This window comes from Prenolepis imparis, unplaced genomic scaffold (assembly GCF_030444845.1).
Source record: "Prenolepis imparis isolate NDT839.2.m4 unplaced genomic scaffold, iyPreImpa1.0 SCAF_5, whole genome shotgun sequence".
NCBI lineage: Eukaryota > Metazoa > Arthropoda > Insecta > Hymenoptera > Formicidae > Prenolepis > Prenolepis imparis.
Genome location: NW_028141163.1, coordinates 1,710,781 through 1,729,731, shown reverse-complemented (window position 1 = coordinate 1,729,731; position 18,951 = coordinate 1,710,781). Strand labels below are relative to the sequence as shown.

Sequence of the window (18,951 nt, the reverse complement as noted above, 5' to 3'; positions counted from 1 at the left end):
CGCGTTGAACGGGCAGATAACCAATGCTCCAGTATTGTGTCGACTCCAGAAGCGCGTGGGCGGCGGTCTGTGCTGGTCAGTTGGCCAAGAAGCGAGAAAGGGACAGAGAGAGAGAGAGAGAGAGAGACGACTATCGAAGGAGAGCGAGAAAGAGAAGAAGTGGTCGCCTATATGAGTAAGAGAAGGCGACACGCAGCTGCGGGGGTGTCTGCACTTTCCAGGCAGCTGCATGTGCGCGAGAGGCTCGCACTCGCTGACCATCGAGGAAGAGAGAAAGAGAAAGAGAGAGGGAGAGAGAAACGACCAGAGCTGACCATCGGCTCTCCCGGTGCATTGTCCAGCATGGTCGAGGGTGCCCGTGCCCATTAGAAGGACGCACGGCCGCCAATTCCCATTGATAAAGTCCTTCAGGCTTTTCACCATTATTCTCCATTATTCCAGCGCTCGTCCAACCATCCCTACGACGACGATCCCGCGTATATACCTGCGCCCTGCGTCTGGCACGTGGTCCACATATGGACTACGCGAATATTTTATATAACCCTCAGGAAAATGGGATAATGCCTCCCCGACGGGGTACAGTACACACTCGTGCTCTTTCCGCTCCAGCCCCCTCCCCTTTCCAGCAATAATCAACGCCCACGCATTCGTGCCTCTATTATACATATAACAAGGTGGAGTATTGTGTTGTATATCCGCGCGCGTGCGCTGCCGCATTTCCTTTGGGGAAATATGTATTGTACGTGTGTATCTACATGTATATATATGTATGTATATGGTCATCAGAGAGATTTATCCCCGGTCTCGACCAAATTTTAAGCGCTCGTTTGGCGACGCACAATGAGCGACGATTAACGCTTCGGTCGGCTATACGTCAGTTAAGTCGGTTTTTCAGCCGCTCTTCAGCGCATCACTCTTATTCTCCTCCTCTTTCGTGGAAGATTTAACTTCTTCCACGTTGAGTGTGGGAGCTAAATTATTTTTCGCCGCATATGTCTGCCGTACAGAAATAATTCGATGATGCATTATATCGTAAATTATCGCAACTGCAAAATAATCGTCCGTACGCGATCACTGAACGCAACTTTGCCGAATTTTGGAACAACGCGTTAAACAAAATTAAGTGCGCTAATAAAAGAAATAATAAAAATGATTAGCGATAATTTATCACGGAGTTATGTATAATATTTTTAATCTTACATCTCTTTAAATATCTTCACTTTTTTTAAGCGAAACAAAAATCTAATAAACGTGAAGGCGTGTTAAAGAAGTGCAAGTTTTGTTTGTAGAATAAAAGAGAATATTAAATAGCACGCGCATAGTCTCTGAAAGTCCGATAAACGTGTTGTCATATCGTAGAGATTTATTTCCAGCTCTAGCTATAACTTTAAATAGTTCATTTGGCTGCATGTATAATGTGAAACATTTAACGCGGCACAGCTAGTTGTATACGTTCTTATTATAAAGCTATTTATTTATGTACGATGGGAAATGCACGCAATAGTAATCCTATGCATATTTGCTTTAGCTAAAAATATTGTGCTTTTTTTTAAATTCATAGATAAAAAATTGAAAGAAAGAGGAAGAAACGTATTCTTAATATTATTTAAAACTATAATATTTTTATTTTTTTTCCTCTTTAATATATATTTATAAATCTATAACAATTAGATTTTAAATACATCTATGCATCGAATAATTTAAATTTTTCAAATAGCATCTAGAGCTTGCTTTATACAAACACATAATTACCATATAAAGTTGTTTAATTAAAAGTGCACTATACTGTATCGTAAATTTATGACAAATATTTAATAGAGAAGAATATTTTTGCTTCTATTTTGGTACAAATGCACGAATAGATATATAGTAATTAGATAAATTTATTTCATTCCTCTGCCTGATGAAGAGTCATTAATTTATTGGCAATGTTTACGAGTGTTCATGTATTTTGCTAAATCTAACTCAAAAAATCGTACTATCGTTATGTATATCTCTTTTCATTCATTACATATTCACTTTATATTATATATACAGAGTAGTACACTGTATGTATATAGTATACAGTATATAAAATGCTTTGAAACATGTCTCCAAATTTTGAAAATACATTTTAATTATTTGGAAAATGAAGAAAGATCAAAGTTGTTCAAAATGACTAAAAACAAGTTTACAGATTTATAGATTCAAAAATAATTTCTTCTTCGAGATGTAAAGATTTTTGCGGCACATTTTTATTTCAATGAAAAAAAAACCTAGAAAAGAATCCTCGATATAAAAATATAAGAAAAGATCTATTCCAAACTGAAGTGAAATATCCATAGAAGTGCCAAAGCATTTGAAATCTGTTTATATATATATAATTGCACAATAAACTAAAGTATCATATTTTAATTATAAGGATTCATACTTCAGTAAAAAAGATATCGATCCTTGATGCTTCCGGAAACGAGTCGTTTATCTCTTTGAGGCGAACAACCCCTGTGAAAATAATGGACGAATCATTGACCGTTATGCGTTAGCCCGCGGAAACAATTTAATTGCCACTTTACCGACCATCATAAACGATACTTGAAGCCGTTAGATGAGTTATATGTATATATATATATATATGTATACATAACACGCATACCGTGAATAATAATGATTTCCGTCCACATAAATCGCGTCAATAATAATAAATTTCGCGCGATCTCGACGATCAGATGCGCTCAGATGTCGCATTTGCCGGATTCATTTTACGTCCGGCGATGAAAACGCGATTGACAATAATTTACGAGTATCTCGATTACATTCAAATTAAAAAAAAAAAACAACGCTATAGTAATAAAATTATCAAAATGGTTCTTGCTTTATCGCGCGGACAGGTCGCGGCTCTTATAATTATCATATATCTCGGTAAAATCGTGTACGATGAGTTTGATTATTTCGAGGAACTGGCGCGAAAAAGGAGCGAAAGAACGAACGGATGACGAAGAAAGACACAAAGACAGAGAGAAGGATCATTCGCATGCATATACGCGCCTCGCAATCTTATCTATACACCTCGTAAATACCGGGCAATACCAATGGTCGATTTTCTCAATGCTCTCTCTCTCTCTCTCTCTCTCTCACTTAGGTAGGCAGTCTATTATATAGGCATGAGGTTGGTAGTGCATTAGTGCTGCCAGATTGACCTGGTCTGGTCAAACGCCGTTTAAATTGCGTTCAGAACAATGTTCACGTGCGCTGCCGCCACGCAATGACAGGTACTGACAGCCTCCTTCTCCTTCTACTCCTTTTGGAGTATCACCGGGCCAGACGAAGATTAGGTTAACTAAATGGTTCGGCCGTATCTCTCTCTCTCTATATATACCTTCAACCGGCGTGACGAATCGTCACTACGTCGCGTCGCCAATACACTTAACCGCGTCTGAGGTTCACGCCAGGTCCACAGTTTGGATGATGCGCCGGATTTCGTTTCCAATAATGTATATTAAAAAATGATAAAACGCGTGTATTTTATTATTATTAATGAACCGGTCGTCGATGCGATCAACTTGTTTGACGAATTCGAGAATTACGTAAATCATGAACCGTTGATATGTATTGACAGGGAAAAAATAGATATACATGCTTTATGCTTGTTGTAAATTCGGCCGTATATATTTAACCGGATTTTTGCGTGGTTTTATTGTGTGATGGACTTCTATAACGAATCGATAATCAAAAAGCGTACGCTTTTCAGAGTATAATTAAGGTAGAAATTACATTAGAGCAAGATTTAAAAAAAATGTCTATTGAACGACGAAAATAAAAATATAAAAATGCTCGAAATTAAATTATTTATAATTTGTTACTGATATGTGCACAATCTTTTTTGCTTCCTGATCGACTCAATTATAGCGTTCAGACATCGCGAGTCGAACGTTCGAACATCACGAGTGCATCGTGTCAATCGCGATTTTCACGGATCGAGCGAGGCGCCCTTAAGTTTACAGCCTCACCGGAAGAAGATGAGGGACGGCGAGCGGGTTACGAGACCCGCCCCGAAGCATTTAAATAATAATTCGCCGTAAAGAGAGAATAGACCCCGACGTGGCTATAATGCTCTCGCACGCATGTCTGCACGCAAGCGCATCGGCCGATGCAGTTAACACGCACGCCTTCGGCCTTCTCTCTTTCTCTTTCTCTCTCTCTTTTTCTGTATCTCTTGTCATTTCCGTTTCTTTTTGCCTCTCTCTTTCTCTTGTCTTGCTTCTTCCTCCCCCGCTGTCTCGAGTATACCCTCGCATTTCCTCATATATATCCTACCCTTTCCCTTCCTACCCTTTCCCTTCCTACCCTTTCCCTTCCTACCCTTTCCCTCGTTATTGCCGTGATGATTATTACGATTATTGCGGAGCGGTTCGCGGTTGTCGTCATAAAAGCAGCGTCATAAAAAAAGGATCGAACCTGCCAGAGGCTTCTCTTAATAAGCGACGCAAGATTCTGCCTGACGACAGAGTCGAGCATGCACATGCGAAACCCCAACACATGGGACAATAACGAGAATGTCGTTTAGATTTTCTACTATAATCCAAGTTGCCTTCGAGATCGGTGATAATTTTATTTAGTAATTCGATTTGACGGAAAACATATTGTATGTATGTATATGAAACGTTATGCTATGAATAGCTAAGAATAAATACTGGAAAAAATAAAAAATTTATCAATCTTATAAAAAGAGAGATATTTGATTTATAAGCGTTTTACTAAAAATATATACTCTCTTCTGTGATTTATTTTATCGACTTTTGTTTAATCGGCGTCATGCAAATATTAAAGAGTATTTAAAGATTCGATGATCAGGAAATCTGAATTATTGAATTGATAAATATAAAACAGTGGCACGAAGAGAGAGAGAATGCGTGCCGCGAAGTGCTAAAGGAAGAGTGCTCGAATGTCGGACGCGCCACGTCGGGACCCGGATTACAAATAACGATAAATTTGCGACGGGCGTCGATGCCGGGATCCGGTAACATTAAAACCCTCTCACACGCAGCGTTGTATCTCATGAATTGGTGGTGGTGTGCGGAAAGGGTGTATCACGCGGCCGCGGAGAAACGATCATGATTCCGCTTCGGAGCGAAAGATAAGGTCCTTGCGTATGACATGGCCGCGGTTTTTCTCCTTTCTGAAACCTCCCATCCTCCCTCCGGGTTACGATTATCCGTCGCCGCGTCTGGTGATCTACCCGTGAACGGGGTGCGAGAATACTTTCCAGATTGGGGATCCATACCGAGACTTGTACCGAGGAGAGGATCAGCTCTCGCGAGCATCGATCGCCCTTCTTTATTCATTCGCAAAGGAATAAATAAGCGCAACCGCGGGACGGTGTATGGTGCCCGGTCAGACGATAAGATAAGGCCCTGTAAATCTGCAGGTTACTTAACAGGTCGCTGAACGATCTTCGAGTATCTTCTCTCTCATCCCTCTCCTCTCCTTCTTCCCTCCTTCCTCCCTCTCTCATTCTGCCCAGTCATCCGGAGTTCGGGTTCTCCTGCTATTCTCGCTCGTTCCTTTGCATCAGGCAGTTCTTTATTACTTCATGCTCGCCGAACAATCTTTCCTTTCCTTTTTATTTTCTAAGAGATGGCCGGTTCGGCCCCGACCAGGCCCCGACTACTTCCCGCCCAAAGATAACAAAGCTCGGACACGGTTAACGCGTTACCGATCACCCAACAAATACGCGCTAACTTGCAATAATTCTTACTACGCTGTAGATCGAAACTGTTGCGTCGTCTTGCGTGATTAACAGTGATTTAAATTTAGTAGACATTTACATTGAATATTCGATTAAATACGTGAAAAAGTATAAACAGTGAAGCAATGCAATTTCGAATTAAAAGCAATTAAATAACAAGTTCGATGCAACAGATTTGGATAGTCATGTTTATGCTAATCTTCATTGATAGAAGAGGCTGTTGTATCTCTAGAATCATTTGAAAAATTTTTTATTTTTATCCAGAGAATCTTTTACTTTTTTTTTATTTGGAATATTTTCTCTGAATAGCGAATATTTATACAATTTTAATAGACTTTCACAGCTTCCTGAAATATAATCTTTCTAATTTTTGAAAATGGTATTTTTCTGCTTAAAAATAATCTCTAAAGATGCAAAATGTGGATATTAAACTCAAGAATCACATCATAAGTTATTTTATATTACTTTCTTTTTCCAGAATGTTTCATTTATCACGAGGGAAATAAAAGTATTACATAATACTTTGTAATAATACTTGTGACATTTTTTACATCTTTTATTATTGTTTCTACATTAATTTTAATTTTATTATTTGACCATCTCTTTTTGTTTTTTTAAATTTTTTTTTGTTTTTTTTTCAGAATACATTATAAAAAAACATCAATAAAATAAAATAAATATAAATACAATAAAATAAAGGCATGTATTCGTGTTGCATTCAAAAATATTTAAAGTGTTTTATACGTCTCTAGATACAACAGTCTTCCCAATAGCACATTGTTTTATACAATCAAACACTATAATTCACATTGATCGTGCTCCATAACTTACAAACACTAAAGACACTTTCGATCGGCGATCAAGTCTAGGGTATACCTCCACTTTTGCAAATATGGCAATCGCAATGGAAGGAGACTTCCATCTTGCGCTTTAGTGTCTACTCGGAGATGGATTAACTGTGTGTAACCGCGGTTATATGCCTGCCTACCACCCTTTCTTTGCGTCCTCCTCCCTCACGCGCGAGAGAGAAAGAGAAAGAGAGAGAACGGTCTGTACAAAAGTATAATATATACTAACGTCCGTCCTTATCTCGCATATCCGAGACGAAGAGAGCCTTCCGCCGCAACTCGCCCCCACTTAGTTCCGGCTCCCTACTTCACCAACGACTCGACGAGCTTCTTCTCGGTGGTGGAGAGAGTGGGAGTGAAGCGGCAGTGGCGATGGTGGTACAGTACCGAGATGGTAGAGTGGTGGTGGTGGTGGTGGTAGAGAGTGGCAATGGTAGTGGTGATGGTGGTGGTGGTGGTGGTTCATTACACGGCTCCGTAACACCTTGCCGCACAGTATCCGTGAGTGGTGCACCTGTGAGGAAGTGTGCGGCGGTTGCATACACGCGTCCGATAGGCCACGTACTCTATACAACGAGCAAGAAAGCATATTATGTACGTAGGCACACCGCGCGCGCGATCGGGGTTGAAGGAAGGCGGTCCGAGGAGACAGGTGCGAGCCAATCGCGAGGCGCCATATGCAATTTCCCTTGGTTCACCCTCACTCGCTCCCCCGCATTTGGTTCCCCTTTTCACTTTCTCCCTCTCGGTACCTTCGTGCCCTCTCTTCTGTCTCCATCCGTACCTCTTCCTCTCTTTCTTTAGATACCTCTTTCTCTGTCTATCTCTACCTTCTCTCTCCTTCTTTCTCTTTCTTTCATCGGTCCATTTTATCTTCGTTTGCCACTGTTAACTTATTGTTTGTTAAACGAGACTGACCCGAATACAAGATCCTCGTGTTTCGCCATCGATCCGCCACGATTCGCAGTGTAACTCGAAATTGAGAGAAGAGCAACGACCCACATTGATTCTTCAGTCATTGCTCTTATCGATCAACCCCGTTTCGCGTCCGACAGCCCCGACCTTGCACTCCTCGAGAGAGACACGCAAGTAAGAATTCCTTTAATCTGAGCGACATAAGATGCAATCCGCATCTTTTGTCTCGAACTAATCCAGAAGGAATAATACTCCCTCCGGTGAAAGAACGGAACTGGTTAACAGAGAAAACAGCATGACCATCTACTTATTTATGATAGAACAATACACGCATAATAAATAATCGATTAGCATGAGCAGACAGACGAAATAATAAAGATATCACAGCTCAGTAAAAATACAATATTGCTTTGTCTTGCGTGGAACCCGTTACTGACATCTAACTCTCTAAAGTAACGGATTTTTTACCTTCCAAAAAAAATTACCCCGAAAATTTTTGTCGAGAACAAGATTCTATCTCCCAATGACTTCGACTTTGATATATCAAAATCATGATCTTTAGTAGAAAGTTTTTTTAGTTGTTTATTATTTACTGAAAAGTTCTTAACAAATTTACGGATATGATATGTTAAGGTAATTCAAAATGAAAAAGTACATTTATATAAAGCTTTACGCGAAGATAATACTATTGTAAAGGTATGACAAGCGAGAAAAATTATAGACATAAAAAGATACTTATTGTTCAATTTAAACGGTTTTCTTTACAAGGTCTAACAAGCCATATTTCACCGTAACTTTTTGTCTTTTCTGAAAAACTCGCGTGAAAAAACATTAATAAAAAACAATACATCAATTTGTCTAACAATAAGTTATAAATTATATATTTATGCAAAAAATGCTCCAATATGTCATGTTGACTTTTATTATTTTTTTATTGTATGAATTATGCATTTTTTGGTCAATTTCTTGTCTCGGATTTTTCTTTTTTACATACTCTGTACCATATGACTTAAAGCTCCTGGGTGCTCACCGCGGCCATATTGGATTGTGACATCAGGGGCGAGAAAGCACACGCTGAAAATTCTTAGATGCCAGTTTTTAATGAAAAGCTATTTCGATTAAACAGCACTTCAGATGGCTTTAGCACACTCTTAAAAACCCCCGAAAATTATCCTTTTCCCTTTATAATCAATCAACATCTGTAAAATGATCGAGATATCAGACTTTGACATGCGGAATGACTGCGCATGTGCAAAGACCAGACGGACTGGGCTTCATAATATTACATTTTACAGCTGTTGATTGATTATAAAGGGGAAAGGATAGTTTTCGGGGTTTTTTAAGAGTGTGCTAAAGCCATCTGAAGTGCTGTTTCATCGAAATATTTTTTTATTTCGAAATGGCATCTAAGAAATTTTAGCATGTGTTTTCTCGCCTCTGACGTCACGATTTCGACATGGTCGGAAAGGAGCCAGGAGCCTTAAACGGGACAAAGATATTCTCTGCGTGTCATTTCCTTTATGACATTTTTTGTTCTACTATTAGAAAGTATATAGGCAAAATAATAAAAATTAGACCTGTTTTCCATAAGAAAGGGCATCTGTAATATTCAGAAATGTTATAGTTCATGGAAAATGTTTTCGTACATTATCCAAGCGGATCTAGTTTTGCATATTGTTGATATCGCATGATTTTAGAGAGATATAAATTATGTATTTTTATTTAAATAAGCAAATTTTTTCTCCTGATATTAAGATATTAATCATTGATTCTCAAAATTCTCCATTTCAATGAGGACTGTGAGTGCAAAATGACAAGAACATTAAATTTATTCTTTTTAAAGTAAATTATTTGTTAAACATTTTAAGTTATATACAATTATTTTAAAATATGTGTAATTGAAGTCAAGAATGGCATTAAATTTTTTTACACGCTATTCTAACAAAAATTTAAAAATAAAATTGTTTGTTGATCTTTATATATCTTTTTCTTAAAAACTGATTTATTTCTCTAAATTTTTTTATATTTTTTAAAATCAAAAAATTTAGATAAATGAAACTTACTGCAAAATTAAAATAGAATTAATTAGAATCTACTTATATTGGAGTCTACGTATCTTATGAAATAAAAAGCACTCATTAAAGCGTGGCAAGAAGAGAAGGCAATAAATATAATATTCGAAAAACTTAAAACTTTTTAAACGGAGTACACATCTACTTAATGTAAACTCTGCCGATGCATTCCAAGCATTAGTTTAATTAATTATAATTAATCGTAAAATTCGAGGACATATACTGTGATAGGTTTGTCTGATATAACATAATCGAATTAAATCTACTTTATAGGTATTACGGATAATCTCCATTGAAAGGCTCTATACTCACGCTCCAACGACCACACCCAGCGTCATGTCCGATAAAATTTATGACAATAAAATACGTGACTCAGACAATTTGGCCATCAATGCAAAGAAAAAAAACAAAAGATACCTACAAACTTCTAAAAAACCAAATATTTCGGGAATTGATGACACTTTGAATTTTTTAAATAGAAATTTCAATTTTTTATTGCATTTTTATAACTAATGTTAAAACGTTTTCAAAAATTGATATAATTAAATTCTCTCTCGTTAAAAATATTTTGTTAAAATCATTTTATCATGATCCCCACAAAATGACCAAATGTTAAAATAATATCGTTAATATGTATTTAAAAAAATAATATTTAATATAATAATTTTAATAATAATCGCGAAACGAATTTATCAAATTTTTCTCCGTAATATAACTATAAAAAATTTTTTACAAATATGTACCTATAATGATGATACATATTAGGAATCACTCAATCGTATAAGTATTCTACGTATCAAATGTCATGCGATATCGAATATAGCATAATTCCATCACATTATCATTCGAAATTATAACAAAAAGAATATATACATACATACTGAGTGCAACTGGGAATAGCTCTTGTATTTTTAATTCATCGCGCACAAAATGGCTGGAATTTATTGTTCACCGCGCCGCGAGTACAAATCGGTGCCGCGATTTCGCGTAGAAACTGTTTGGAGAAAGGGTTGAAGGGTTGAAGGGTGAACGCGGTAATGATATCGCGACAAGATCAGCTCGACAACAGAACGAAGACTAGAGATCCCGGCGCGCGCACACACACACACACATACTGGATAACAATTAATAATCCGACGGAGTGGCTCACGCAAGCACCGCCTCTCTCTTTAATTTATGGAACCGCCTCCCTTATATCATAATTAAGACGCGGGGTGCCGATGGTAGTGGAAGGTCGACGGTGATCTCGAGAATGGTGGAACATGAGTGAAAAAAAATGGGTTTTTCTCCTAGGGTGCGGTTTCTATAGAACACGACACTTTTGAAGTTTTTGATAGACCAATCGGAAGAAAGGAATTTTTGTCATGATTGGTCAATTCTGACTCACATGAGATTTTCTTTAAACGAAATGCGTGTGTGAATTATTGTTATTTTTTGCAAACAATGGAAGGGATACGTTTTAACAGTTGTTTTTCGTTAGTTCGTCAAGTTTGTTCGTCTAGGCCTCTAAAATAAGTTTTTAGCAGTCGTCCGCGCAACTACTTGAGATTTGTGTTGTACACTACGGTAAATATTCAGTAAAAGTGTGCTCATCAATTATTTCGAAGCTCATATTATATTATATATATTTTATATTATATTTTGAGTCATAGAAATTTCGAAAAAACTGTAGCTTTTATTTTGTTTTTATGGAATTATATTAGAATGGTTATAGCCGAAGTTATTAATTATTATTGTGAAAATTTTGTAAAATTTTAAGCCTATGTATCGTAGCCACTAGATTATAATAAAAAATATGATATCATTAATATTATATTACTTACATATTTTATGCATTGTAATATAATATAAAATAAAAAACTGAATCTATTCGAAAAACTTGTCGTATTTTTTATATAAGAGTGTTTGAATGAACTATTCACATACATGCAATATTGCTATAAACTTTAAAGCATAATATAATTCGTGTTTTCTGAATAATAAAACGATAATACGTTTTTATTTCTTTTTAAATATTGATTTTGTTTACTGCGAAACGAATATTTCAACTTTTAAACTTTAAAATTAGCAACTAGTACTATGAAAATGTATAATTTTCAAGTTTTCCACTAACAAATTCAACATCGCAATTACATATATAAATATATTTTGACACAGAAATTGTGAATATGTAAAAAATTTTATGTATTTATAAAATCAGATGTGTAAAATCACTACACTAAAACAGGATAAAGGTGATAATTTTTCAAGCAAATTCAATTTTTATGTCTCAAAAAATATAAAATGTGTGTGTAAATAAATAAATATATATATATATATATATATATATATATATATATATATATATATACACACACATATACCTGTACATATGTGTGTGTGTGTGTGTGTGTGTGTGTGTGTGTGTGTGTGTGTGTGTGTGTGTGTGTGTGTGTGTGTGTGTGTGTGATTCCAGAAACTGAATATTTATCTACGTGTTTAATTGATCTTTTATGTTTCATATAGTTATGTCTTCTCGATTTGGAGAGCTTCATGTTGTTTTTCTTGTAAAATGTGTGAAAAGGATAAAAACATACGACGTCCTGGAATACTGCATGTAAAGTGGAGCATTAAGTATCCATTACACAGGCTTAAATCACGTTTATGTAATGTACCAAAAAATTTTGCAGTGTCTCGCTTAAAATTATCACGAATATTAGGTATGCATATATAGAATTATCTAACATTAGAAAGTAAAATAGTTGCATGAATGAGAATGTGAACTTACACCCTATTTTGACTTAAATTGAGTTTCAAATACAAAAACAGAGAGATTATAGTGGAGATTAATAGGATTTCGTATGCAGTTCTAGTAATAATAATTTCGTGCTTAATTAAAACCATAAAAAATACAGCATTTTCAAAAATAACTCATTCAACTTTGAGTTAAAAAGTCATTAATATATTTAGATTTAAAATTGCTTATACATGCTTATTTACCATATTTTATCAATATATTAGGTGACCCATTTTTTGATCAACCTCCTAAATTTTTCATGTTCTCAATTTTAGAAGTAAAGTTTCAGACAAAAGTTGTATGGTGTGAAGGGGAATAAATTATAATGAAATCAATTTTTGAAAAAATTAATTTTTCAAAATTACGTGAGTCATCTTTTATTTTTTTAAACAAAATATCTTATTTTTGATTGTAGATTCTTGTAATTGACATTGAGACGTTTTTAAAGACTTGCAATTGTTCATATTTCTGTTGAGAACTCGCGGAGATATATCGCACATTTTTTGATACTATCGGTATGAAACTTATTCTTTGTCGAAAATTGATTTCATCATTATTTGTCTCCAAACCATATGACTTTTTTGTCTGTAACATTTTTTCTAGAATGGAAAACAAAAAAAACTTCTGTGAAGTGACCATTTAAAATGGGTCATTCAGAAAATAATCTTACATAAATGAAAGAATGTTTTTCCGACGGACAAATCTAATAAATTCGTAGAAAAGAATTCAAAGAAAAGAAAAATCATTTATCTTTCGAGATTGTAATTCTGCTGTATAAAAGATGTGTCCTCCATGTGTATGTGCGTGTGTGTGCGTGTGCGTGCGTGTGCGTGTTCATTCAAAAACTCTCGCCGAAGTTGCAAGAGATGGAGGCTGAATCTGAAAAAGTTTCTATAGCTACAGGACATTTATACCTGCTGTTCAATGTATCATTGTATCGATTTAAAGAAGTATGCATATATATCCATACATATTATACTGAAAAATTTGTTGAAATTTCTGCTAATGGAAATTATTTGTTTATTATTTGTTTCTATCATGCTAAAACTCGGTTAAATAAACCAAGCAAATTAATTTAATTACGAATTAATGCTCGAATAATAAATATAACTTTATTAGTGCTTTATTTTTAACACTGAAAACTGGATTTTTAGTTTTATTTTTCAGTGAAATCTACAGTAATTTAGATGTACGTTTGACCAATCAAAGTTTAATTTGGACGTTCCGCGCGTTCAATAAATGTTTAACCCTCGCATTGCAAACGAGCAGAGTCTAAAATTTAACTACGTGCGATTAGGAAATGGTGTTTGACCGATTCTAAACTGGGGACTTTACGCCAAGAATAACAATCGCATGATTTCTAGTTTTCAATGCTCGTACGAAGGTGGGGTTTATTTCTTGTTAGTTTCTAATGATGTGAAATTCGCCAATTTCACCCGTTATATGCAAAGCATAATAATCAACCTGCCGCCTTATATATATACAGGGTGTCCGGTAATAGTCGCATCAACCGTCGTGTGCAGGTAGAACTAGTTAAACCGAGTAGAAAAGTCCTCTACCATTTTGCGATATTCTCAATAATAAGAGAGAAATAAATTAAAGAAAATCAGCCAATTCGCGCGATGATAAGCGTTCGGCGAGAAGAGACAGCCCACTCGGGGGTCCAGAGTTAGCGCTACTCGTATGGAGTTACTGTCTTTTGTAAAGCGCTCCTCCCCGCTTCATCGCGCGCTTAGCAACCGTGTAACATTATACTGTTTCTTTTCGCCGCATGCTTAGTAACGACATAAAACTGGGCTGTCTCTTCTCGCCGCCGTCACGCGAATTGGCCGATCTTTATTAATTAATATCTCTCTTATTATTGAGAATATCGCAAAATGGTAGAGGACTTTTCTACTCGGTTTAACTAGCTCTACCTGCACACGACGGTTGATGCGACTATTACCGGACACCCTGTATATATTTCTATCATTCACATACATATGTTCTTGGAGTTCTCATTTGTGGGTATTAAAATTTAATGTCACGCACTTTTCTTCGCATTTCTTAACGCATAATAATCGTTTTACATTTCAATGTAAAACATATTTTATTAGCAAACTTCGATATACATGAAAGCTATTTTTCACTATTTTCAGATATGAAAATCATCATTCGGATAATCGAATAATCTTGAATTAGCCGAATTATGATCTTTCTTTGAGTTGTTTAAGTTTCTTATGAAACGAAGCAAGCCAATCGATAGCAAGCAAGTCTCGTCATCTATTCGAAATTGTTGTCAAGGTTCACACCATTACTTTTTCGACCACTGTGATTGTGAGTAGAGTCATCATTACTCATCATTAGCGTCTCTGACGCTTTATCTACTTCAGAAACGAAACGACCCAGAAGAGTTGTGTTTTTCGAATTTATCTTTATATGTATATCACGTCGATCATATCATTGCTACGACCACTATTTATTCTATATTAATTATATTCAATGATGACAATGTAAAGAGAAAAAGCTTTGTTACTTATAAATTTTCATTTTGTTGCAGGTGAAGAAAATGACTTCACATCAGATGGCGAGGAGAGCGCTGGTGGAGCAGGAGGCGAAGAAGCCGTCGATCTTACCGCGGCGAGATCTCATCAGGGCGACGAAGACGACAAGGATGCCGACGATGCTCTGGGCGAGGACGAAGAAGACGGCGGTGATGAACAAGACGAGCAATACGAGGACGAGGAGGGCTCGCGAAAACAGATTCGCCATCGACAGGACGCGGAGAACAACAACAGTTTTGTCGGGAGTGGTTCAACTTCCGCTGGAATATTTCCACCTGCTGGAACTAGTCATGTCACTCTCGAGGCCCTTCAAAATACGAAAGTTGCGGTCGCGCAGTTCGCTGCAACCGCCCTCGCTGGTGGAGTCGATAGCGACGCGGCATTACAGGATCTGGCCATTCTACAAAGTACGCTATACAATCTTCAGCATCAACAGGTACTCCAGTTACAGTTTATCAGCCAGCTTCAGCAACAATTATCGGTCACTCAAAAGCAATCGGTAGCGCCACCGTCATCGATAGAGCCAGCTGATAGCAAGGAGGCCTCGTCGTCTCCCATCATCCATCCGAAACCATTGTCGAGTCTCACATCACCACCTTCTTCCCGGCCACCGAGTCACCACCATTCATCACCAGCGCCACTGACGCCGAATCTGCTTCAAGAACGACCCACCTCGACGAGCAGTGCCGCCTCTCCATTGAATCTACCCCTGTCTTCGTCCGGCACTACGTCGACTACCGCTACGACTACCAGCAGTCAAATCTTACTGTCGCATCAAATGCCGCCTCTTTGCTCGATCAGCTCTTCCCTCGCTTCGTCGATCATAACGAATAACGATCCACCGCCGCTTCACGAGCCGAACACCCTGGAGATGCTTCAGAAACGAGCTCAGGAAGTGTTGGACAATGCGAGTCAAGGTCTATTAGCCAACAACCTTGCTGATGAGCTAGCGTTCAGAGGCAGTAAAGGCTCACGACTTTCGCCTTACGATTCGAAAACGAGCGGCGGTCGCGGCGAGCCCTTCTTCAAGCATCGATGTCGTTTCTGTGGCAAGGTCTTCGGCAGCGATTCAGCGCTACAGATCCACATACGATCCCATACAGGTGAGCGACCCTTTAAGTGCAACGTCTGCGGCAGCCGATTCACCACCAAGGGCAACCTGAAGGTTCACTTTCAGAGGCATACGACCAAGTTTCCACATGTAAAGATGAATCCGAATCCCGTTCCAGAACATCTAGACAAATATCATCCGCCCCTCTTGCAGCAAATGGCTGCTTCCGGGCAACGGCCAATATCTTCACCTCCACCGCCCCTCGCCATTCATCATCCCTCGTGTCATCCGGCACGTAGGGAGCACAGTTTCCTACCACCACAGCCGCCTTTACCTCTCAGTCTCTCCTCGCCCGGCATGATCCTTTGCCGATTACCGGTTATTAATCACCGGGACGATCAGGATGTGCCGGAAAACCTTAGTAAACCCGTAACCGCTGCCCCGCCGACGTCCCCTACTTCCCCCGCCGCTGTATCGAACTCTCATCATTCCTTTCACGACAATCATCATCAACAACAACAACAAAAGCAGCAGCTCGAGCAGAGGGAGGAGATAAAGCTCGAGCAGAGATCGCCTGGACAGGAGCAATACCAGCAACGACCGATGAGCCAGGAAGACGCCGGGCGTATAACCCCGAAGAGAGAACCTGAAGAGACGGACGAACCCGTGGAAACGGAAGACGGTGAGGATTTTGAGGAGACAACGAGGCGATCTCTCAACTCACCTTCATCCTTGATGAACCCGTCGTTTCAGCCGCAAACGTACGAGGATTGTAGTATGGATAGCAAGATGAGTGGACGATTAGAGGGCGATGGAGAGATGGAAATAGACGAAGAGACGGAGGAACAACCGGAGAACCTTTCTGGCAAAGATACGATCAATCGTTTACCCCAACAGATGATGGCATATCCTGGAGCATCTCCGGCTAGTAGTAGCGCGAGTAGCGGTAGTCTTCAGACATCCTTTGCTGGGATTCTATTCCCAAGCGCCCCGATTCATCACCAAATACCTCCTCATCTTCCGATGGTTTCCGCTGCTGGACAGACACCGGCCGTCTCCGCGAACGAGATGATCGATCCATCTAAGGATCCAGCGATTTATTCGAGCTTGTTACCGCGACCGGGTAGCAATGACAATTCTTGGGAAAGCTTGATCGAGATAACGAAAACTTCGGAGACGGCGAAATTGCAGCAGCTAGTCGATAATATCGAGCACAAGCTGAGCGATCCTAATCAGTGTATCGTTTGTCATAGAGTGCTCTCGTGCAAAAGCGCGTTACTAATGCATTATCGCACTCACACGGGCGAACGTCCTTTTAAGTGCAAAATCTGCGGTCGCGCGTTTACCACCAAGGGCAATCTAAAGACTCACATGGGAGTGCATAGAGCTAAACCGCCACTGAGAGTGTTGCACCAGTGTCCGGTGTGTCACAAGAAATTCACGAACGCCCTTGTACTTCAGCAACACATACGTCTTCACACCGGCGAACCTACCGATCTCAGTCCGGAGCAGATTCAAGCCGCAGAAGTAAACGAATTTCCAGGTTGTTATTCTCAACCACACCTTTCCTTCTTCCCGCAAGGATTCGCTTCAATGCATCCGGCAGGTGCTGGCTTTACCTTAGGATTCCCTGGATCTAGACCACCGACCATTGAGCAACAATCGAATGAAAATGACGTCGACTTGAAGGAGGAATCTCAGCAACAACGGCAAAGATTTATGGAAGAGCACAGCGAAGAGATGGAAGATCAGGATGACGAGGAGCAGGATCGCAGAGAAGACGACGATAGGTGCGAGATGAATCGCGATAGACGTAGTGCCGAGATGATGGAGAAGGAACAGGAGCACGAAAGCGAGGAGCACCTAACCGAGCACAGAGACATGATAATCCCCATGTTTTCAACTTCGCTGGCGGCCCTCGAGAACCAAGTGAAGACCATCACGACGACGATCGCCACGACGACGATCGCGAACACAACCAGATCGCCGCCGTCCTTTCACCGATACAATGGTAGCGAAAAGAGCGACAGCTCGCCGACGTCCGGCGCCCCGCTCGATTTGACACCTCGCGCTTCGTCCACTCCGGCATCGGTGGCTTCCGCGTCGCCGACTCCGCCACCGCCGCCGCCGCCGCCGCCGTCTCAGATTGCACCGTCGCACCATCCGTCGCATCCCTTCAGCATGTTTGCCGGCTTGCTGCAAGCGGTCTCGTCCGCACCCGCCACCAGCACACCAGGCACGTCCAACATAAATAGCGTCACATCGATGAGCGCGATCAACCCGGGAAGCGCTCCCGTCAGCGGACCCCTAGCCTCGCTAACCACCTCAGCTGTACTAGCCGCGTCATCGCCTTACAATCCTCTCGGTCTAGTTGTCGGAGGGCCAACAGGTAGGCTCCAGTCATCAGAATCAGCGAGCTGCGGTTCCTGCTACACCCTTTCCCGCGTCCGATGATCACGATTCCATCTTGCCGCGTATCTCCGAGTCCGAAATCGCATTCCAGTACACCTCTTTCCGTGTGCGGTGACATATTCGACTTATCCATGTCTCATGCCGACATCCTGTTTGCGGTGTAGCCGGACCTAGCACTCCCGCTTTCCCATTATACGACTTTGTTTATTTTTCTTAATTAATTTCGTTGTAATGCTTTTCTTTCGATATCTCTTTATCTTTCTCTTGTATGTCTGCTTATCTCATTATCTATTACTTTGATTTTATTATCGCTTTTCTCTTTCTTTATTTTCTCGTGCTATCTCTCGCAATAATATACGTATACAAACGTAGAATATATCTCACATCGGTTTGTCTTTATTCTTTGCAGTTTTGCAGCAATTTCTGCTTCTCATATTTCGATATATTTCATGTCGAATCTCATGCGATGATACATAGCAACATATACACAAGCGTACAAAGAGATATTTTCATCATAATTAGAGCAAAATTTCAATTTTTTCTATTTTATTTTTGTTTTTATTTTAATTTTAAAAAATTTTTTTTTTTTTTTTAGAAATGTTAAGTTTT

The 18,951-nt window shown here is 39.1% G+C and overlaps 1 protein-coding gene across 4 annotated transcripts in view; it reads left to right on the top strand.

Annotated features, from left to right (window-relative positions):
* The window catches only part of Salm (spalt major), a 70,558-nt gene that overhangs the window by 38,800 nt on the left and 12,807 nt on the right, over positions 1-18,951 (top strand). For all 4 annotated transcript variants that reach the window (XM_083039214.1, XM_083039213.1, XM_083039212.1 and 1 more), the window contains exon 2: positions 14,876-18,319. In XM_083039214.1, the coding sequence (XP_082895340.1) occupies positions 14,876-18,319 (3,444 nt within the window). The remainder of the gene's footprint in view (positions 1-14,875; positions 18,320-18,951) is intronic.